This window comes from Pinus tabuliformis, chromosome 2_1 (genome assembly GCF_031772625.1).
Source record: "Pinus tabuliformis cultivar Carrire ecotype Pingquan chromosome 2_1, CPIR1, whole genome shotgun sequence".
Taxonomy (NCBI): domain Eukaryota; kingdom Viridiplantae; phylum Streptophyta; class Pinopsida; order Pinales; family Pinaceae; genus Pinus; species Pinus tabuliformis.
In genome coordinates, this window is record NC_142299.1 from 726147366 (window position 1) to 726171332 (window position 23967).

At 39.5% G+C, this 23967-nt stretch overlaps 1 protein-coding gene across 1 annotated transcript; it reads left to right on the forward strand.

Moving 5' to 3' along the window:
* The first annotated feature begins 8875 nt into the window (after nt 1-8875).
* On the forward strand, nt 8876-21398 carry LOC149202643 (putative apyrase 7). Its single transcript, XM_089401657.1, has 4 exons — nt 8876-8886; nt 8999-9210; nt 15642-17639; nt 20781-21398. The coding sequence occupies exons 1-4, from the start codon at nt 8876-8878 to the stop codon at nt 21068-21070; spliced, it is 2511 nt and encodes an 836-aa protein (XP_089257783.1). The 3' UTR covers nt 21071-21398.
* The last annotated feature ends 2569 nt before the right edge of the window (nt 21399-23967 follow it).

Here is a 23967-nt window from a genome sequence, read left to right on the forward strand (position 1 = left end):
GGGAACTAAGGTCCGGGTCTTAGAGACTATGTCAATCGTATCCTGACTCCTAGAGATAGTGTCCATCATTGATGTGGGCTTCTAGGCCCTCACCCAACCTTTTAATGGCTCAACAAGCCCCTCCACAAACAACATGATCAACCAGACCTCTGAAATGTCAGTGGATATCATGGCCAACCTCTGAAACTCTGAAATATAGGCCTTTGCGCTGCTACTCTTCCTTAGATGGGCCAACTCCCTGAAGTGTAGCTCAAGGTCATTCCTATCGAACCTCTCAATCAGCCTCTAGGTGAACTCAATGTAAGAAGTCATGTGGATATGCGCCAACATAATCAACCCATGGTACCACCACTCCTGTGCATCACCCTCCAAGTGTAAGGTAGAAAACATGATAACATTAGTCTCATGCATGGGATTTAGGTGAATGTATGTGTCTAGCTTCTTAACCCATGCCCTAGTTGAACTCTTATCCGACCCATCAAAGTTAGGGAGTGTAATTTTCCCCGCAATATTTTATACCTCCTAGATAGATTGTCCCCCTCTATAGTGCATTATGGCCCCAATGTTATGTCTCTCCTTGAGGTGTATGTACTCCCCAAAGGACATCACCCTCTTAATCGTGGCATCCATCCCCTCGTACTCATCAATGCTTGATGCAACTGAGTGGACTAAATCCACAACTAGGTTTGTCTCCCTCTTAGGCTCAGGCTCGTCCACGAAATGAGGCATGGTGGGACAACCTTCTTGGCCACGCAGAGGGGTGTGTGGGACATGATAGGTATGACTGCCTCCCCTGGGTCTGGAATCCCCATCACCTTGGTGCTCTCCCTCTAGTCTCCCATTCACCTGCAAGCCTATCACCTGCTGCATCATGTCCATCATGAGTTGTCCTTGCCTCAACATCTATTGGTTGGTCCTCAACAACTCTTCTAAAATTTGGTTTTGGCCCCCTTGTCTGGGTTGCTCATTGTCCTCTTGATTGTCCATGTGACCCCTGATGTTTTCCACCTCCATATCATAGAATGGGTCAGGCTCCCCCTCTCTACCTCGATCCCTTCCTATACCTTTTCCTTTGCCTCTATGTCGATATACTGCTCCACCAAATGGTCTTGTCATCACCTGCTCTTGAGCCCACAACTGGCCAAGAACATGCTCTGATACCACTCTAATATTCCTAACGAAAATATTAAGTGAAATACCAAAGAAATGCACTAGTTACAACTCACAAATACGCACCAAAAATTCTGAAAATTTACACAAGCATGCACAAGTCAAAAACCCATGTAGCAACAATAAGGATTTGTGCCATTTTATTCATGTTGTGCTGGAAACTAATTAGGAACTCGCTCTACTAGCTAGAACGATTTGGCTTATACCTCCCCTCTGGAGAATGAACTGGTTGAAGAATGAATAGCTAGAAGTGCCATGACCTCCCCACAATCCTTCCACTAAGATTTGAGATGCCTTCGTAAGGTGGCAGTCAAGGTCCACCGAAGAAAAGGTTGAGTCTTCTCCCTGGAAAACTATTGTTCTCAAAAACAGTTGTAACCCAACTAAACAACTTGAGCAACAAAGGTAAATGAGAAGATGTTAAAAGGTTCCAATAGTTGCTCCCTTCCTTTTACTTATACTAGTTGTCTTCTTCCCCATGTGGATCCCTCCATCCAAGCAATTTGATTTTCCCTTGGCCCATTCAATTTCTGTTTCATGGGGTGTGTATTTCATGTGGGTGTGGCCCCCTTAAACCACCAACAAAATAATTCGACCCACATTTCCTAAGTTGGTGTAAAAAAATTTACTAGCCTCAAAATTGGTAATTCCCTCCTTGGGAAAAATTTATTGAGAAGGGATATTACACAAGCAAGCTTTCGAAAACTTGTAATTCATAATTATTTGAGTAGCATCAGGATGATTGAGAACCCTGAAGGTTTTTGTTTACTTGTATATATACATTTAAATGTTATTACTGATTGGGGTTGTGATTGTGCAAGATCTCTCTGTATAAAGATTGAACATTTGAAGCATACTTGGAGTGGTGGATATATATATGATTTAGTTTATAAGGAGAGATGGAAGCATCTTATGGCAAGATTCTTGGGAGGATATCTTGCTAGCCTATGTGTTGATGTCTAGATCCCGAAGTAGGGAGGGTTGTGTTGGTCATGGAGCTCTGACTTTGGATACACACCTAGATCCCTAAGTTGGTGATAGAGCTTAAATGCCCGATGGTACGCAGAGTGGCTAAATCTTGAGTTAACCTTAGTCCAACCCGATTAGAGTACCATGTTAAGGTATCTAATATGTAGCACCACGTGTGTATTGACTCTTCATAAAGCATATCATTTTGAGATTTTCCATGTACCTTTGTATATATGTAATTATGAATACCTCCCTAGTTAAGAGGGAGTGTTGAAAATGTAACTAGTATTGGTATTCATAATTGCGTTTGAATCATAATATAATGTATATGTCAAAAGGAAGAAAAAAGAAATATAATTATTAAAGAGAAATTGACTTATTAAAGCATGGGTTTCATGCTTGGGTCAAGTTTTTATAGGTCAAAACCTCCATTGTAGGCTTCTAGGGTTTATGTCAAGTGTCATTATCTTTGTCATAATGTAAAAGGCCCTTCTTGGGCTTCATCTATTAAGAGATAAATTTACTTTTATGTAAAATAGGTCATCTGTGCCTCCTCTAGCAAGTCGGCCTCAACCTGGACAAGTCAGCCTAATTGAGGGGCATAATCTACTATATAAAGGAAATAATTCAACCTCATTTGGAGGAAAAGACACTCAAGTCTGACTACAAGAATTCGGGTGTGATTACAAGAATTCTCGACTACAAGAATTTAGGCGCGATTACAGAAATTCACGTGTGATTACAGGAATTCACGATTACATGAACTTGGGTGTGATTACAGGAATTCACCACTATAGGAATTTGGGTGTGATTGCAGGAATTTGCCATTACAGGAATTTGCGTATGATTGCAGGAATTCATGATTACGGGAATTCGCATATAATTGCTGGAAATCGAAGTTGCAGGACAAGTTGAAGTATTGAAGCTCAAGGACCTAAATTCTCAAGTTACTAGGGTTCGAAGTGCCAGATTGTTGTTGGGTTGTAGCTGCTGAACAAGAGTGGAATGCCGAAATTTTTTGAATCATCTTGGAAGGCTAACTTAGTGGAGGAGGAAGGTGTTTTTGGTCTAAAGTCTTGGTCTATCTCAATTTGATTTACTAGTGGAAGAGTTTGGCTGGGTTTTCCCCTATAGAGGGGTTTGAGCCCTAGTTGAGAGCCTACATATGGTGTCGGTGATCTTCATGTTTTAGTAAACAGACACATCACTAGATTTAAGCATATGCGACGAAACACACGGGGAACGTTGACCTTCTACACCGCCATTAACAGGGAGCCAACAATCTCCCCCCCCCCAACGCGAGCCTAGTGTGTTTCGAACTCGAGACCTCTGGCTCTGATACCACTTGTTAGATCAGAGCATACATAACACACTGCAGATTTATACTCAGAGACAAACAAATGGAGAAACAACAAGATTACTCAGTCAGAAACAGCGGAATAGATAAAACAATCACTGGAGAACATAAATCACATAGCATTACATAACAGGCTTGGGCCTTGGCTTGCTTTCCTTAGCCAGAGAAATTACAAATTTATAGAGGAAAAAGAAGGATCTAGATTCCTGTCTGTGATTCAGATGGAGATCTAGAATGATCTAGAAACTAATGGCGATGTAGAAAGATCTAGAATCCTGGAGATCTAGAAAGATCTGATCTAGAAGGATCTAGAATCCTGCGTGAATTTGGCTTCACAATTAACAGAGATAACTATCCTTGGAGAGCAAAGATTGTTATTGCTCAATAAAGAACTAACTTGTATCAACTTCGGTGTGAAACGGGATGGTGAAAGAGACCTATAGAACCTTGGGAAGAACGGGTGTGTATTTTTTTCACTTCTAGAATAGGGGAATTAGAAAAATATTTCATTTTGGAATGTGATGCCATTTGGAAATTGATAGTCTCATAAACGATTTTTAGTCTCATAGACATTAAAATCTCATTCATTCATTCATACAAACAAGAAAGAGTAATTACTACCAAAAATAAACCAACATAACAACAAAAATAAAATTACATTAAAAAAAATCCACCATAAACAACTCTGAACCACAAATTAAAAAAAATTAATCCACTAAACAGAAGTAAAATATTCAAATCCACAGAAATCCTGCCCATTCTTTATATTCCATGAACTCCGGTTGAAGTTTAACGTAAAAATGAGCCAAACTGTAATTTATCAACCTATGCTAAAATAAAATTATACAAAATTGTGCCATATTTGTAAAACTTTTTTTTTTTTCAGAGAGCCATATTTGTAAAACTTTACTAATCAGACGGGAAGAAATGAGATGCCAAGGTTGTCGATAAACGAGGCCAACACTCTCTCTCACTCTTGGAATCGATTTTTTCTGTGACAAACCTGTCCTCTAAACACTCCTAATTAATTAATATGGCTTGCCAAAATTCCCTTAAACGAAATTGCACTTAAAATCAAAGAAAAAATGATTCATCCAAATGGATGCCATTATTGGTACTCCATTGTTTGGGAAAATTATCAATGTCTTTAACATTTGATTAATAATTGTATATTCATTTTATGTTTAAAAAAAATTGTAAATTTAGAAGAAAAAAATTACACGAATGCTGTGAAATGAATTTGTCTTTGGCTGCTACGGGAGTGCAAGTTGTATTCACTCACAACTCAATTGATTCATCCATTGTGCGTCCAATAAGAATATCACTACGTTGAGTACGAACAGTTGCACTAACAGGATCACTTTGAACGTACGACATGTATATTCAACGAAAAATATATTTATATTAAATTTTAACCAATTCAGTAAATCAAATATTAACCTGATCAAAGTTTAGTGTTGCCTTTTGTTGAGGATAGAGTGGATCCCACAGGTTCCGCATGTAAATAAAAGAGAGTAGCCGTTTAATTAAAACAAACAGAGAACAAAAAGAGAGCAATTACTGCACAACAGGAAAACAGGGCCCGCCCGCAATGGAAAAATAAAAATAAATTGAAAAAAAAAACTACTCTATACAACATTTAATCAACTAAGAGAAGCAAATATGCATAATTCCCCGATCTTTTCATAGATGGGGCGCCGGTTTTCTGCGGATTGAAAGGCATTCCAGTGAAGTATAACCTATAAAACGATGGGTTTACTCATAAAGGTTATTTTAATTGGTCAAAGTATAGCGGTCAAAGTATTTTTGTTATTTGGGTTCAATTATATATGTTATTTGCTATTATATATGATATTTGCCACTGAGAGTTTATAGATTCAATTTGTCTTGTTATTAACCGTTTATAGATTTAATTTGATTTGCTTTCGAAATGTGTATATACTATTTTTTAAGTGGGGGAGAGATCTCCGCTGAAGAATCAACATACAACATATGTGGCCGAAGCCAGCAGATATACATATCGCCGAAGCGAGAAGAGCATCATCAACATACAACATATGTGGCCGAAGCCAGCAGATAGACATATCGCCGAAGCGTGAAGAGCATCACCGAAACAAATGGCCTCCCGCATTGAAAAAAAATAGGTGGACTTGGGATTTTAAAATTTATAATTATAAATTTTGATGTCTAATGTGAATGGAAAATATTATCTAAATAGAATGTTTGTTTGTTTGTTTTTTTGTTTTTTGTTTTGTTTGTGTAAGTTTAGTAGTACTTCCCTTTTCTATTAATTATCTATAAGTAGGTAACAAAATATGTTTGGTAGCCTCAACTTTCGTGAAGGAAATCAGGTGTGTTGGCCACCAATCAACATCAAAAGCTCTTCAAAATGTAAACAGTTTGATCCTTATTCTCCATGCTAAGTTTGCAACTATATCTTCTATATACTTAATGTTTTGACTTGTAAAATAAATGCTATCCGACACAGTAACAAAAATTAACTTTCTCATCAGATGATTCAATTGGAGCCGGGTCCTTAGCACTTGACTCAGGCACTTCGTTCTGCAACAAGGTTTGGATCTTCTTCTCCATTCTTCCAAAACGAAGGTTCTGGTGATATAGTTGAACTTGCACCATCTGGATTTCCTTCTAGATGTCTCTTAAACTTGGTTCCTCGTGCTTGTCTTGCTCTAGTTCTTCTCTGTCCCTATATGTTATCATTGCCCTGGCTAATAGATTTTTCATTACCCAGTACTGTTGTATGGTCTGCCTGAACAGAGTTTGGTGGCCTCTAGTATGGCCTGGGTCGTTAAGTAGTGGCTCCCAGTCTTCCATTGGGAGTTCTTCATTTGCCACGTTGGCATTTAACTCTGCTTCCCACGTTGCTATTATGACTTTTACTTGTGCTGGGGTGCCTGCATGGTAAGCATGCATTAAATTCTACATGCTTTCCTCGCTCATTTTTCTTCCCCTTTTTCTCTATGTTTTTGCTCGCTGATGCCTTCGGTCCCTTCATTTTCTGCTTTGCCTGCTTACCTTCTCGTTGACCTCCTTTTCTTTCTTGTTTCTTTTTTTCTTTCACCATCTTTTCCTTCAACAATTTCTTCAGTCCCCACCCCTCATGCATTCTTACCTGCCCTAGTGACGGAACTCTAGAGACTAAAGAGTATAGAAATTAATACTACTTGTAATGTTAACATAAGTACATTCATTAAAACCAATCCTAATTTTTTTCAGAACATTCTGCCATTCCTTATTATTCTGCTTTGCATCATTAAAACTTCTAGTTTTCTTCTTGGCAACCTAATTGCCCCTAGTTCGCAGCCAACCAGTTATCGCTTCTCTCCTCAGCTCTATCCCCCTTGATACCCATCACCTAGGGTCCCCAAAGAGGTCCCCCACTGCTCTTGTGATCTAGCTGGCAAGGAATTGGAATTCCGACTTCAGGAAGGCAGGGTTTTGGCTCCAAATCCGCCACCAAGGTAGACCCTCTCAATTTACTATGCATTGCCCCCAACCCCCCCCCCCCCCCCTTCTTGGCTTTTCTAGATTTAGTATTCCATTGTAGTCCATCACTACACAGGGTTATAGAGAATAGATTCCCCCCCAGCCATGCAAAGCCCCACTAGACTGGATTTCTCCCCTTCCTAATCCCCTGAACCTCTTTACTTCCCCGTTGGTTTAGGCATCCCCCCAGAAGCCAGACTAGCCTAACAAGGCCTATCTTCCATTTCCCATTCACCCCTCTCCCCCCCCACTATTTCTGGAGGCGACTGGACCCCCAAAGGCTGACAAAGGAGTCATAGCCTTTTCTCGACCCCTGCCTACAGCATTTCACTAAGACAGATATCAGATTCTTTCCCGTGGGTTCTAGCTTCCCTCCAAACCCTTCACAGGTCCCATTCCCCCCCGCCCTTCATAGAATACAGTCAATTCATACCCAGATATTATCAACAGACAATTGAACTCAAATTCACGAATTTTTTCATTTCTTTCCACAATTAAGAAACCAGACATTATCTTCTCAAGATAGGACCAACATTTTCCTATTACTTTCGACACCTCTCTCCTTGTTTGCCAGACTCTCCTCCAATTTCGCAACATTGTTACCAAATCTACACTAAGGGGAGCTTGGTTTACATACCAGTTTCTCTCCAAGTTTCTCCGAGCAGAGTTTAGATGCCAACAGATGACCCTTCTCTTGCTCTCCTCTCGACCTCCATTCGTAGCGTCTGTCGCTCGTTCTCCTTCTGCACTTTGCATGCATTCCCCCAACTCTCTTGCCACCTTTCTTTCTCGGTTGCTCACCCACCTACCCATTTTCATTCCTGAGGCGTCCTCCACTTGCCTCCTTTCTCTGTGCTCTACCCCTTCCTTCGTGTGGCATCCTCGAATGGGCTACCCAATTACCTTCTTCGTTATGCCCCCTCTCATGACCATAATTTTTCCGGCTGCCTTGATTATAATCCTTCTACCCTGACTATAATCCAGTTTCCCTAACCATAATCTGACTGTCCTGAACTTAATTCGTCCAGCTTGACTATCTACGTACCCCGATCGAGGGTTTTGTCCTGCTTCCTTCTCTTTTCCCAAAATTTTCTTAAGACTGTTCATTCCTTCTGTTTGATTTATCTTGTCACTACGGATGTCCAGGTTGCTTCCCAGTTTGCCACATCCCTAGTTTGCTAAGAAATCCGTTGCCACGTTCCCCAATCAGCAGACATGTGTCGGGATGAGGTATTCTATCCCTTGTACCAGTATTCCTATTTCTTGAACTAGTCTCATTGTTCTCCAGCTCTTGCTTATTTTTTCCCATTGGGTTCCCTGCTGGAGTTTTTCATTGTGTCAATCACCAATGTGGAATCCCCTTCCACCACCATCTTCTGAAAATTTTCCCTTCAAGCAATTTCTAATCCCTGTTTGAGCGCATTGAGTTCTGCTTCGTTGTTGCTCACTATTCCATAGTCCATTGCAAACAGCCAGATTGTTTGGCCCTGGTGGTCTCTGAACACTCCTCCTAGGCCTGCTTCTCTCAGATTTCCTTTGGTTGCACCATCAAAGTTTAGTTTTATGAAATCCTCCAGAGGAAACTCAAAGTAAGCTAGGGATTTCCGGGGTGTAGGTTTCAGCTTCCAGGAGTTAGGCATCAGCATTCACAGATTCAGATTTATCATTTCCATTATTCAGCTCTCCTGTGGTGTTGTTTCCCAGTCTTCTGGGTGCCATTTCTCAGCCAGAATAGTTTCACAGATATTCTGTACTATCAGCTTCCACACCTCCATTGTTGTATTTTTTTCATCTTTAAAGATTCTCTGATTTCTCTCTTTCCACACCGCCCATAGGAGAAATCCTAAGGAGATGTTCCAGGCTCAGTTTAGGATGGGGCTCTGGTAGATTTTATTTCTCCATTTTTCCATTGTTGTTTTTGTGCTTGAGTAATCCTTGTCCGTATGTCCAAAGAGAATTTCATGATTCTGCCATAGGGAATTGCTATATCTGCAGGCATTCAGTAGATGTTCCATCATTTCCATTTGTCCTTCACATGTGCAGCAAACCGATGGTCCCTGCATCCCTCTTATCTGTAATTGGTCCCATGTTAGGGCACGACCATGGAGGACCACCCATAGGAAGAAAGCTACTTTCGGCCATAGTTGATCCTTCCATATTCGTTCCCATATGGGTAACCCTTGTTGTTGTTGATGATCTGCTTTCAGGTAGTATCCTTCTTGAATAGTAAACATTCCTTTGATTCTATATCCCCACCTTATAATATATGTTCCTTCCGTTATCGCTATTCTTCTGGAGTCCACCTCTTTATCGTAGGCTGCCCATTGGAGAGAATCTGGTGCATTTGGCCAATGTTGTCTCCTCTTCCATTTTCTCCATATTACTCCTATCAATGCTTCCCAGAAGTTTTTCACCATCTGATTTGTTGGGCGATTTGTGTTTAAGAATATTTCCACTAGGTCCTGCCTGCTGAATATTTTTTCCCTCTGCTTCCAGGCATCTTGCCAGAACCTTGCCTTATCTCCTCCCTTGATCTCCCTGAAGCTATGGTTTCTTATCAATTCTTTATTTTTTGCTCCTAAGTTCCATATAGCCGATCCCTTTCTATTTTCCTAGGTTCTCAATTTTCCTTCTGTCATCCTAGGCATCCCATATTTTCTTCCCTAGATTTCTTTCCATAAGTCTGTTCCTCCCTGTATCCCTCTCCATCATAGCTTGGCTCCCATAACCCGATTCATATTGTACAGGTCGCAAAGGCCCAACCCCCCAGCTTTTCTTGGCTTAGTTAGTGAGTTCCATGATAGTAGAGCCCATTTCTTTGTTGTTTGTGTACCTTGCCACAGAAATTTCTTGAAGATATTTGTCATATCATTACAAACAATTTTGGGTACTACTAAGCTTGAGAGCTGGTATATAGGAATTGATTGTAACACCGCCTTTAGCAGGATGACTCTACTAGCCATGTTAAGTGCCTGAAAGGTCCAGTTTTGAAGGCGAACTTGAATCTTGTCTAAAAGAACCTTCCAGTTTGCCACTCTGAGTGGGTTAAGACTTAACAGAATCCCCAAATGGTAGGGTTCCTATTCGAAAGCCCATTATTCTTGCCAGGAAGGCTTGAGATTGAGCTATTGTGTTAAAGAAAAAGATATCAGACTTATCTTTGTTGATCTGAGTTCCTGAGGCATTCATGAAATCTTGCAATATGGCCAAGAGGGACCTTGCTTCCTTGAGAGTAGCTTGACAAAACATCATGATGTCATCAACAAATTGTTGATGAGTTAAAGGAAGGTCATTTCCCCACATGCACAGACCTTTAAATTGTCCTACTTGCACCTTTTCTTTGACATATCTTCCTAGCCCTTCAGCTACTAAAATGAACAAAAAGGGGGAGATCGGGTCTCCTTGTCTTAGCCCTCTTGTTGCATTGAAGGCCTCGGATGGTGCTCCATTCAGAAGGATAGAGAACACAAGGGTCGATATGAAGGAAGAGATCCAATTTATCCATCAGGGGTCAAAGCCAAAGGCTTTTAGGATACTTTGAAGGTAGGTCCAGCTTAAATGATCGTATGCTTTCGACAAGTCTAGCTTGATCATCATTCCTTTGGCTTTGAGGTTCTTAAGGGAGTGGATTGCCTCTTGAGAAATAACTATACCGTCCAAAATTTTCCTTCCTTTGACAAAACCAGTTTACTCCTGGGAGGATCGGTTTGAGTCGATTTACCATTATGGTTGAGAGGATTTTATAAATTACATTGCATAATGCTATAGGTCTAAACCCCTGGGGCTCTTCAGAGTGATCAGATTTTGGAATAAGAGCTATAAAAGTTGAGTTTAGGGCAGGATGTACCTTTTTTGTTCTTCTGGACTCTTCCACTACTTCCAGGATGTCTTTTCCTAGAATCGGCCATGTTGCCTGAAAAAATTCTATCGTGAAGCCATCCGGACCTGACGCTTTATTCTTTGCTAGTCCTTTGACTACCTCCTCCATTTCTTCCAAGGTAATAGCCCTCATTAGTGATAAGTTCTGGTCCCTGCTAACCAACTGGGGGATATGCCTAGTTATCTTGTTTATTGATTCTGCCTTGTCAAGATTCGGTTCTATCATAATATTTTGGAAATGATTCACCAAAAAATTTTCCATCTCATCATTTTGCACTAGTCGGTTTCCTCCCTGGTCTAGTAATGAGAATATTCTGTTATACTGTCTATGTTGAATCATTGCTTTGTGGAAGAATCTAGTGTTCCTTTCTCCCTCCCAGAGCCACTGGACTCTCAATTTTTGTTTCCACAAGATCTCTTCTTTCTTCCTCCTTTCCTCAATCCTAGTCAGTAGTTTTCCTTCTTCCTCCACTAGGGATTCCGAGCAGCCCTTTGTTATCATCTGTTGTTGCACTCTTTGCATCCTAGCCTGTAGCAGTTCTTGATCTTGCTGAATATTGCCAAATTCTTCTTTATTCCATTTCTTTATTTTTCCCTTGAGTTCTTTCAGGCATAGCTGGAATGTATGCATTTTATTCCTCCCTTGTTCTGTACTTGATCTCCACCATTCCTTCATTTTTTCTAAGAAGGCAGGGTCACGAAGCCAGAAGGCTTCAAACTAGAATGGCCTCTTGTTCTACCCTTGTTTCATGTCTACTTCCAGCCTAATTGGCCAGTGGTCAGATCCCATGCATGGCAAGATTGGCGCTTCATAATATACATCCCTACTTATTAAATTCTCCATTGCCAAGAACTGATCTAACCTTGATGCTATTTGGCGGGTTCCTCCTCTTCGGTTGTTCCAGGTATAAGTTCCATTGTTGGTGGGAATATCTACTAGATGTAGCTCTTCTTGCATGTCCCTGAACTGCTCCATTTCTGGTTCTTCCCTTCTTATCCCTCTTTTTTTTCCTCCAGTGAGGTTATCAGATTGAAATCCCCTGCTATTAACCATAGTTTTTCTGAATGCATTTGGCTTAGTTTCCTAATGCTCTGTATAAAGTTTTCCTTTTCTCCAGGAGTATGAGGCCCATACACTGTTGAGATGATGATCCATTCTTTGGTCCCTATATTGCGAAAACGTCCAGTCAGGATTCGCGGCATTCCTATCCAATAATCTACCATTACCTCTGTAGGATTCCATAGTATGGTGATTCCCCCTGCGCTTCCTTTTGCATCTAGTGCTACTACTTCGTATCTCGGTTTCATTTTCCATAGGATCTCCTCTAATTTTTCTCCTGTTACCTTTGTTTCTTGTAGGAGAACTATTTGAGGCTTTTCCTTTTTCAAACGATCTTGTAGGTACCTTTGTTTTCTGTGGTTGTTAAGGCCCATTATGTTCCATGAGATCACTATCATTGGTTAACTTTATTAAGTTGTTGGAATACCGCTGAGAGCGGTACTACCCTTCCCGTGTTCACCAGCATCTCTCCCATTATTTGAATTGACTCCTGTAGATTTCTTCTCCCTCTTTTATTTCCTCCTTTACTTTTGCTATGATGGTCCTAAGATTTTTCTTGTTGCATGCCAAGCTGCTTTACGATTTCAACTTATCTCTGTCCTTGGTTAACCTTGTACTGTTGGAAGGTTTCCTTATACATTTTCTTTTGATCCTGTAGAGTGAATATTTTGTTTAGATGCCTCCACTCGTTTAATAGTCTTTTCAAAACTTCCTCTTTCGTACTCAACTCCTCCCTTACTGCGTCGACTTCCATTGCGGTGAGATCTATTGGTTCCTGCTCTTCTTTTTTTGTCAAATCTATTTGGGCTTTTCTCTTTGGGGTGGTCTTTGATTTAACATGACTGCTCTCATTTTATTTGTCCTGATTCTCCATTGTTTCTGTCTCATTTTCTGTTTCTTCTTCTTCTTGCAACACCTCATATCTATTCTTATTGGCCTTTTGCTTTTGGTTATAGTTTCCTGGATTTTGTTGCACTCTCGAGGTATTCTTCTTATGCATGACCTCTTTGAACCCCTTGTTTGCCTCTTGTGGGGGGTTCTTCTGTTGCTCCTTTAGATCTGGCTGGTCTTCCTAGTTTAATGGGCATTCTTTGAATAAGTGGCCATACTCATGACATTGACAACATCGAAATGGGATATGCTCATAATCCAAGGTCTGTTGCCATATTTCGTCTTGATATTCTAGTTCTATCGATTCAGGGATGGGCTCCGAAATATTCATATACACACAGATCCTAGCATATGAAGTGTATCGGCCCCTACATGTGGTTTCTGCTATTTTGACAAATCTTCCTATTGAATTACCTATTCCTTCCAGTATTTCTAGGTCCCAGAAATCCATTGGGAGACCAAAGAGTCGAACCCAAATAAGGGCTGCCAAAAATTGCTCCTTATCTGGGTTATAACATTCCTCCCAATATCTCATGAACAGTCCTGCATTGTAATGAAAATATGGACCATTTTCAAAGACTCTTTCCTTATCTTGCAGGTTTGAGAATATTACCGTGAAGAATCCTCTGGCTCCCAGCTTGAGTTCTACATGGCCTTTTGGCTACCATTTCTGTTGGATCCACTTTATCAGGTCCTTCTCCGTCGGCCAGACGCCGATGAATTTGCATATCATCGCATGATCCTTCATATAACTGCAATATTTCTCCAGTTTGTTCAGGGGTATTACAAATCTAGGTTTCTTTGTTGCGCATGGAAAACAGTGTCCTCTAGTTCTTGCTTGCCACCGAGCTTCGAGGACAGGACCAGTGTTAGGGCCTGCGGCTTCAGGGGAGCTTGGTTGGTTTCTGGCTTTCCCGCTTGATTCACTGGTTGTTACATTCTAGTAGGAGGGGATCTCCCCCCCCCCCTCTCTCCCCCCGGCTGAGGCTTGCATGTCTCCTCTTTCTATCTGTTGTCGTTTGTTCCAGGCAACGCCTCCAGAATTGTCAGGGTTTAGCAACTTTTCAAACCCTAGGTGCAGTTCATTGATTGCAGAGCTCGCTTTCTTCACGTAAGATTCCAAATAAATTGTAATTACTCTTCATCATCTGAAAAAAAAAAAATACAGAGAAAAACAAAAAAAATGATAACATAGATATTTTCTCTCCGGTAAGAATTTGTAAACTCAACCATTAGAGAGAAAATATTAGAAAAACATTGATTATGTGTTAACTCAACCATTATGGAAAAAAATAATAATTATGTGTTGACACTGGAAAAAGAAGAAAAGTTGAATATAATATAAATTTTGTCTCAAATTCAGAAATAATGGAAATTCATAGTAGCAATGTACATATTGTGTTAGTATGAAAGTATTATTTGCATAGATAAATATTCGAAGTTGTAGTAGTAGAAATCAAGAAATTAATACAAGTAAAGACAATGTCAGAGTCCTATTTCCAAAAAATCCAATTCTTCCATTAAAAGAGATGGAAAATAGAGAATTTAGATTAATCTATATGGAAAACTTAAAAAAAAACACTTTATAAAGATTAAGTAACTAAGCATCATCAGCCCCACGGGGGTAGGCGAGTTGGTAATCACAATGTGGTGAAGTTCCTTAGAAAGGTAGGCTCCGTACTGAAGGTCATGAGTTCAAATCCCCCGGACTAGCCCGGACGCTGTGGAGATGGGTGGGCGGAGTTTCCCAGGGGTTATAGTGGTAGCGGTCAGAATCGACCCCGTGTAACGCGTTATAGTGGTAGCGGTCAAAATCGACCTCGTGTAACGCGAGTTGCGAGGCTGCTCTAGTTGCCGATTCCTCTGTAATTAAAAAAAACAAAAAAAAAAAACAAAAAAAAAGTAACTAAGCATCATCATTGTCAAAGGATCTTAGTAGGTTAAGTCTTTAAGAGATGTTGTAAATTCCCTGTTTGTGATATTTATGAAACAAATTCTTTGAAAGTTTTGAGTTTTTAATTCAATAAAAAACAAAATCACATCCTCACTATTTTAAAATGATTTTACATTATTATTATCATATATTTCTAATTGTGATATGAAAACACAATACAATAAATTTTTATAACTAAAATAATATTAATATAAACTATAATATTAACAATATCAATAATATAATAATAATTAAAACCAATCCAATATTATTTATATAACTAAAATAATATTAATATAAAATATAATATTAATGGATATGTTTGTATTTAGACTTTCATTTAAAACTTACTCATCATAATTACTCTTAAAACACAAATTTTAAAATTAGATAATATAAACAAAATTCTTAAAGGCCTATGCGTTCCATCTCTAAATAGAATCTAATGTACTATTTAAAAAAAAAACTTAAACTTATACTTGGATTCTATGTATAAGTAAAATTTAAATATGTTAAGCAAATAATATAAACATTATATTAATATAAAAAATAAATTATATCAATTATATTTTTACGCCGTAAGGCGTTCCCTCTGACAGGAACTCCCCTCCGTGCCGCGGTGTCTCGTTATGAGCCCTTAGATGGATTGTTAGACGATGGAATAAACTCCAACCATTAGATCATCGGCCTTTTTAGAAACCAACCGTCAGCAAAGAGAGGCCAACCGTCTGTGGATGAATGAGAGGCCAAGCGTCTGTGGATGGATGACAGAGGACAGCAATCTGAGGCGCCTCGATCCCCTTCGATCTGAACATCAGGGAGCTCTATGAAGCGGATCATGTCCCTTGACGAAGATGGCAGGGTGTGGTGAGGAGAATACCGGCTCAGGGCGAGTCATTTCTCTGCATCTTCATCAGCTTCTGGCTCTTCTGTTTCATCTTCTGCATTGCCGCCCTTAGCTTCACCCTTCAGGTCTGCATGGGCAGGTTATGGAAAGACAGGTGGCCTGCGGCATTCATCGTCTCTCCAAGACTTCTCAACATACCGCAAGGTTGGTTCTGAAGAAGGGGATTTAGCCTTGAGCGGTGCTGGTATTCTTCGAACAAAACCTTCATCGATAAGGGAGGGCACAGGAGGAGGCACTAGCTTTTCAAAGGAGAAGGGCCTACCTTCAACACCATTGAGAAAACAATGCTGGTTAAAGGTGGCTGTTGGGTTTTTACTTCTCTTAATGCTTTTAATTCTGATCATTGCGGGATTTGGTTGGTTAAAATCTTATCGGAGTACAGAGGCATCACATTTTTCTATAGTTTTGGACTGTGGGAGCACTGGTACCCGAGTTTATGTGTATGAGTGGGTGCGGAATGATGGCAAGCATCAAGGGAGTCTTCCAATGGTGCTGCGCCCATTTCCTGAAGGTACTGATGGCAAGTCAAGGCAACAGAATGGTCGAGCTTATCATCGCATGGAAACTGAACCTGGTTTTGATAAACTTTTACACAATGAATCAGGGTTGAGGTCAGCCATGGAACCACTGCTCCAGTGGGCTGAAAAGCAAATACCGGCTCATGCTCATAAAAATAGCCCTCTTTTCCTTTTGGCCACAGCAGGGCTTCGCAGGATGCCAAGTTCAGATTCAGAATGGATCCTGGACAAGGCATGGTCAATTCTAGAAGAATCTCCATTTATGTGTCGAAGAAATTGGGTTAGGATAATTACTGGGGTAGAAGAGGCTTACTATGGATGGGTAGCTCTTAATTATATGATGGGTAGATTGCAGAATATGCCGATTCTGGAGACGTTTGGTGCACTTGACTTAGGGGGTTCCTCATTACAGGTGACATTTGAATCTAAATATGGCTTGAATCTGACCATTGGAACAATGGAACGCCATCTAAATGCATATTCTCTTACAGGTTATGGCCTAAATGATGCCTTTGAAAAGTCCGTTGTACTTCTACTCAGAAAAAATTTAAAAACTGACAGTGGGAAATTCTCTGGTGGTCAGTTGCATCTCAATCATCCTTGCATACATGCTGGTTATAGACAGCAATACTCATGTTCTCAGTGTTCTTTCTTACTCCAGAATGGAAGTCCTCTGGTTGGTGGAAGAGACATAAGTAAAGAAGAATCTCGAGTAGGGCTTGAGTTGATTGGTGAGCCCAACTGGGAAGAATGTGAAGCTCTAGCGAAATCAACCATAAATGCCTCTGAATGGTCACATTCGGGGGCAGGGACAGACTGCAAACAACATCCTTGTGCTATCAGTGATCAACAGCAACAATCTCAAGGGCAATTCTATGCTATGTCAGGTTTCTTTGTTGTGTTCAAGTTTTTTAATCTATCTGCTGCTGCTTCATTTAATGATGTTCTAGAGAAGGGTCGGGAGTTCTGCACTAAAACTTGGCAAGATGCTGAGCGGAGTGTTGTTCCACAGCCTTTTATAGAACAATATTGTTTTCGTGCTCCATATATAGTATCACTCCTGAGAGATGGTTTGCAATTGAAGGAGCAACAAGTAGTTGTGGGGTCTGGTAGCATTACTTGGACTTTAGGTGCTGCATTGCTTGAAGCTGGAACATTTTTGTTAAAACGGCCGACAGTGGGAGGCCAGGCTAATTTTCACATTTTTGAGAAAAGACATTTCGATTTAGATCCAACTACTCTTACGGCAGTGCTCTTTATGTTCTTTTTAATAATAATATTTGCTTTATCGTGCCTTCGTAAAGGGATCTTGAGGCTATGGCGTAAACCGCATTTGCCTCTTTTTGGACAACACACTTCAAGTGGCAGCCCCATTATCAAAATTCCATCGCCTTTTCGCTTCCAAGGACGTAATTCCATCGGTAATGGAATTTCTCCAAGTCGTTCTGGTAAGCTCTGTAACTGAAACTTTAAATTATTCATCTTCAACAGTTTTTTTTCCATTTTGATTAAATTCTTCCAGATCCATCACAGTGAGTTTTTTGAGTTGACATTTTGATCCAGCCAGAGTGGCTCACCATCAGGACTCAAAAAACACTTGCTGGCTCGAAGCCTCCAAATATCAACTCAAAAAACTCAGTGTGATGGATCCAAAAAAAATTAATCAAAGTTATTCATATCACAGAAGCCTTAACTTAGAAAAAACTTATTTTACCAATTGAATAATCTTGATTGATCATTTTTCTTTTCCTTCACTCACTTGACAATCTGCCTCTATATGTTTGTGTTTATGTTGCCTTTTAATTCTCTTTTCTTTCAGAGGCTATGCATTTATTACTCATCGCTGCATCTTATGCTTATGTCAAGTTTTTAACCTCCGTGGTTACAGAAATGTTGATTCCCCTGCTTTTTCCACAAGTCCGCTGCATATGTTTGCATAAAATTTTCACTTAAGTTTCTTATTGAATTTACAAGTGTTTGTTGCTTGAGTGCCATGCTTGGTTGTCTTTGGTTTGCCAAAGGTTTTGAGAAGATTAATACGATTAGTTTGGACTAGTGCTCAGCTGAGTATTAGCAATAGTTTATAATTTCTATAACTATACTCATGATGATGATTTGTTCCATGAAAAAATAACACACAACAAAGGATCTGTACATGTGAACCTGTAGTATGTGGAATAAAGTCAGCTCACTCCCGTTGAGGATGTCAATTAATTTTCTCATGTTCCACTAATCTCAACAAGGGTAAAACCACAGAAGAGGCATCCTCAGGTCATGAGCTGTTCAAGACTAAAAGCTCATGGGCTCTTGATATGTTTGGCTATTGCTGTTCCACATTTTTCATTTTTGTGATTACTACACAATTAAATGCAGAACAGGTTTAAAGTCTATGAAGTGTTTCAGATGATTGGGAACACCTATGGCAGTATTGTGTGGAAAATGGGTATATTATAATGTGGCATTGTGGCTGCATCTAATGTTTCCTCATAATCAGGTTTCTGGGATTCCAAGTGAGCTGAGGTGCCTCCCTTCCTGGATGCTTTGTTCACAAGGATGAAACCAAGTGCCTTTGATGCACCATTTGCGTGAGTCAAGAACTGTGGATATGAAGAATGGGATACTCGATGACATTCTACATGATATCGTTGACGTTGTTGGATTATGTCAAACAGTCAAAGTGGACAATGAAACATTTGGAGATTCCATGAATTTCAAAAAGCATGCCTTCCTTAAAGCAAATATAAAAGATTTAACACTGTACACAGGATACTTCCCAAAGCTTGTTTAATTATAAAACACATATATTTCTCAAATGTAGAAGTCATACCATGTGTGTGTTCCTTAATAAACCTTATAATAGAGTTTATAGAGCTGATCTTTTCTACGGACGAGATAGTCATTTAGGAAAAGAGGCTAACTTGAATTTGAAATGTTGTGTGGTCATTAGTATGTGTCGTAACTATGTTAAAGAAGCGACCAAATTGAAGAAACAGCAAGTGTATTTCCCTGGAGGTACCTTGTAGTACTGAGAAATTATTAATGATATGTTGTTCACCCCTTGTATTTAATATGCAAACAGGAATCTAGCAATTAGTTATTTCGTTTTTTCTATTCAAGACCAGATCCATAGTGCCTAAATTTGCTACTGGGCTAACCTGCATAGCCATGACTCTTTTCAGCATCTGGTCACAAAGGAGTGTCCTCTCTAGTTCTGTTTTCACACCAACACGTTTCTTGGAAAGTGCCTTAGGGCATCTTAGTTGACCCTTGTTTCTGGTCATATGCTCACGATTCTTTCCTTGTTCCCTGCTTGTGAAATGTGTCAAAAAGATCTGAGCTATAACATCAATTGTAACATTGCAGATCATGCTTGTCACTATTTTTTTTATGCTCCTCTTCATTGGCCACTGATCCATGGCAATGCATTCCTTTTCTGATGAGTGACATTCAGAAGAAGTTTTTAACATTAGAATAGTTTGATTCCAATTTTGGTTGTAATTTAATACAATGCATACTTCTTCGATCCTGGAAATTGAGGGAAAATTTTACATGCAAGAGATATCGAAGACAGTGCACCTTCGTAGGTAGTTAATCCAGGGGATAACCATCAACATGGTGACAAACTCAAGTTGAATGTGTTTCCCGTGTGATCTAGGCTTAACTTTCCCCAATCTCTTACATGCTCATTATTTGCTTATCATTTCCTTTTTTCTCCATAGGCATTGCTCTAAGTTATTCTTGACAAACGGAGTTATATGGGGAAGTTGTTCATATCATGGACAGAATTAGCAAGGATCGAATAGAAGTTCACCACTTTTGCATCTCTCCAAAAGCTTTAGCTTTGTTTACACATACTGTAAACATGGATACGTTTTGGATCTGATTGGATTTCTTTTTTTATGGGCTTGGTTCTGATGCAACTGACATTTATTTACAATGAGGAATTTCATCTCTTCTTTTCCATTTTCCTAAAGTTGTTTGAACTCATTTCCAGAATTGCTAACTGGTGTGGTTGAAGCTACTATAAAAAACTAAAAAAGGATCAAATAAGGCAATTCTAGGGGATGGGCTGACATCCATTGTAGGAGGTAGGCTGCATGTTCTACTCTTCTCATGTATTATCATTGAACTGAAATTTAAGTCCAGGACTACAGTTTGTAGATCTGTTTCTATTGTCTTTGGTGCTTTGATCCTTCAACTAGTTTCCCCCATTTTATTCTGTCTCATGTGTTGTGAAACTGCCTTCCCTATAAGTGGTTCGGGGGAGAAGCTTTGCTTCTTTTAATAACATGCTCAGTCTACTAATCCTGATTGGATGGGATAGAAATTCATGTGGTCGCCATTAAGATTTCTATTGTTTAGTTTTACTTTACAAGAAGGATTTTGTATCTACTTTATTGATCTCATCACAGGAAACCTTCCAAATTCATTTGTCATGTAATTCTAATAATGTTGTTTATTCTTCCTTGAAATGAAATTAAAACAGTTATGAATCATGATGTTGCAAATTGTATATGATTTCTGTCTGTGTTTTCCCAAGCATCATATTCTGTAATGTAACTGGAATTATTTTTCTTCATTATTTTCAGGGGATGGAAGAGCAAAGATACCACTTAGCCCTTCAAATTCATGGTGTCAGCAACCATTTGGACTTGCGCAAAGCCTTGCGGGTGGAAGTGTGCAACATGCTGATTCTCTCAAGCACCAGTCAACTGTGTCAGCTGGATTGTGTTTTCCAAGCAATTTGGGGCAAATACAAACTGATACTGGACCCTTGTGGACGCCTCACAGAGGTCAAATGCGGTTGCAGAGTCGACGATCACAATCAAGAGAAGATCTCAGTTTATCAGTTTTAGAGAGCCATGTCGTCAAGTTGTGATGGCTAGAAGCTGTATATAGATTTTAGAGAAAGGCTGTGCTTTTCTCAAAAGTGTACATTACAGGAGAATCTGGAATATCAACTTGTTAAGCGAGTATAGATTTATGCAGCATCTCTGGGCTGGTTCTTTATGTATTGAGGGGAGATCCCTACAGCACAACTGAAATATATACTAAAATATTGCGAATTGTATTTTTGGTCTCTCTACATTTTGGCGGATGGTTGGATCTTGTTAATTTTATCTGTAATGTTAGCATATTCATCTCGCTTAGCGTCTTTGATGGATATTTGTAACATAAATGCATTTTAAATAACATTTTTTTTTCAACTTCAGGTCGCTGACAGCCAAATGTCATATTATAGAGTTATCATTTTATTCTTTTTGGAAATTTCGAAATCTCTTGGGACCCGTGTTGTTTCCTGGCAGTGTAAAGTTTCTTTACTTTTCAGAGGTTAAAAGGAAGCTTCTGAACACAGTTCATTGGCAGTTCATTCATGTGTTATCTTTAATAGTCAAACTCCAAGTTCATAGGATTCAATTAGTCTCCAAACCTTTTAGACTATTTAAATTTATACCAATTGCAAATAATTATTACAACAATGTACTTGATTTATATCATTCAATTTTTTAATCAGGAAAGAAAATTGATCTTAAATTTAGGAAATGTCATTTTTCGGAGCCAAAATGGCAGAAAATAGTGGTTGGAATACCGTAATTACGTCGTAAGGCGTTCTCTCTGAGAGGAACTCCCCTCCGTGCCGCGGTGTCTCGTTATCGGCCCTTAGATCGATTGTTAGACGATGGAATAAAATCCAACCATTAGATCATCAGCCTTTTTAGAAACCAAGCGTCAGCGAAGAGAGGCCAAGCGTCTGTGGATGGATGAGAGAGGACAGCAATCTGAGGCGCCTCGATCCCCTTCGATCTGAACATTAGGGAGCTCTATGAAGCGGATCATGTCCCTTGACGAAGATGGCAGGGTGTGGTGAGGAGAGCCGTCCATCCATTCGGCGGTGAAGAAGGTGACAGAAAACCCATGGTACACAGTCAGCCGAATATTCACACCAGTTCACACCAGTTCTTCACTTGATCGCTCTACTTTGTGGTCACTCATTTCATGGCTCCTCGGCATTCTCATTCTCTGTTGGCGAAAGCTTTCTTATTCTTTATTCTTATTCTTTTCCCCGTTGCAATTTCCACAGGGCTTTGCATTGCAATCAGCCATGCAATTCAAAGAAAAACCAAATATTCTTGCAGCAGATGTCTTCCCTGTACCTCTGGGCCCATGAAAAAGATAAAAGGGTGCAATCTTATCTTTGTTAATTGCACTGGAAAGAGCTTGAGCAATAATGCTCTGCCCAACCAGTTCCTCGAAAGACTTGGGACTGTACTTTTGACTCAAGCTTCTATTCACTAATATGTTTTCGTTAGTCCTCATCTGTAAGGATTCCTCCTCTGTCTCATATTCACTAATCCCTGACTTTCTAGTCTTGTGATGAGTTTTGATGAGAGTATGGAGATCTAGCTCACTGAAACGTCTGTTGTTTACATGGGGAGAATCACCATAATCGTCCAGAGGCGAGTCCAAGGTTAAAACATTCGTGTGGGGGGGGGGATCTGACCAATGGGGTTTCATCCTTTGAATAGGAGCAATCCGAGGAAGAAAAATCTGTAACATATTCAAATTGAATAGGTTCTTGATAGTGCAGAGTACTAGCAGAATCAGAGAGTGATTTTCTCCTATTGGCAACCAGCACACCACATGAAAACCTCTTCCCTCTGATGCCCTTCAATTTTTTACCTCTACCATTTCGCCTTCCAGACCAGGACCAAGGAAGTCTGCATCCATTTCTTGAAATTGTTTGACAACCCCCAAACTCTTCAACATTTCTTTGTATATCGATGTTGTTTTGCAGATTTTCCTCCCTTAAAGTTTTATGATCATAAGGCCCAATGTAAGGGTCTATAGTATAAGCCCCATTGTCATCTAAAACAAGTTCGAAGCTTTCTTCTTTGCAAGTATTAGCGGGAGAACTAATCAATGAAAAATCATCTTCATCTACAGGCAGTGTAAACTCATGGAAGGAATTCAGAGCTGCAGGATGGTTTTCATCCGTAAATCCCTGGTATATTTTGAATGATCTTGAAGATGTAGATTTGCTCTTTCCAGCAACAAGTTTTCTTTTCTGAAAGTACTTGGGATTTTTTCGGTTGCTTTTCCTTCTATGATATTTGAGTGCACCTTCAGCATCGAGATCCTCTACCAGAGTACTTCCACCAACAAATTCTCTTTTTGAACTCTTAATATTTTGTATTATTTTCTGTACTGTATCATGTATGCTGTTTTTATCAGAAGTTGTCAAGTTGGTATCAGACACTTTTCCTTCTTGTAAGGCCATGGAACTCATTTATATTGAAGCAGTTAAAGATAATTTTGCATAGGTTATTCACATTAAGGACTGTAGCCTTTCAATTGTTCATCACAGACCAACAGTATCAGAATTCAGTCACAAGTCTGGTGTCGAGATAAATTTGCCACGTCACCTGATTTTTCAAATACAAAAACAGATATCTTAGAATACCCAAAATAGGAAAGCTTATTTCCATTCCAAAATCTACTGTGCTTTTTGGCTTCTCTAAGCTCAGGTTTCTACTTTATGCCTGCAAGTTTCCTCATTCACTCAGTTTTATCTACGTTAAGATACCCATGAGTTCATGGACTCTCATTATGATGTTTTGATCTATTAATTCGTCGCAGAAATCCATCTTCTTTTATCTTACTTAGTGGTACAATTCCATCTTTACTTCGTAAAATTCTTGGATGTACCAATTTCAATGATTTTGAATAATTAAGACTGACACATCAAGGAGTTCTGGTTCAAAATCTCTCAAGTTA

What these genes read in the sequence shown, in the direction of transcription:
- LOC149202643 (XM_089401657.1), top strand. An exon ending in TGTTGATGATCTGCTTTCAG is followed by an intron (nt 9,211 to 15,641) that starts GTAGTATCCTTC and finishes TGTGGTGAGGAG; the next exon opens with AATACCGGCTCAGGGCGAGT. An exon ending in AATTTCTCCAAGTCGTTCTG is followed by an intron (nt 17,640 to 20,780) that starts GTAAGCTCTGTA and finishes CATTATTTTCAG; the next exon opens with GGGATGGAAGAGCAAAGATA.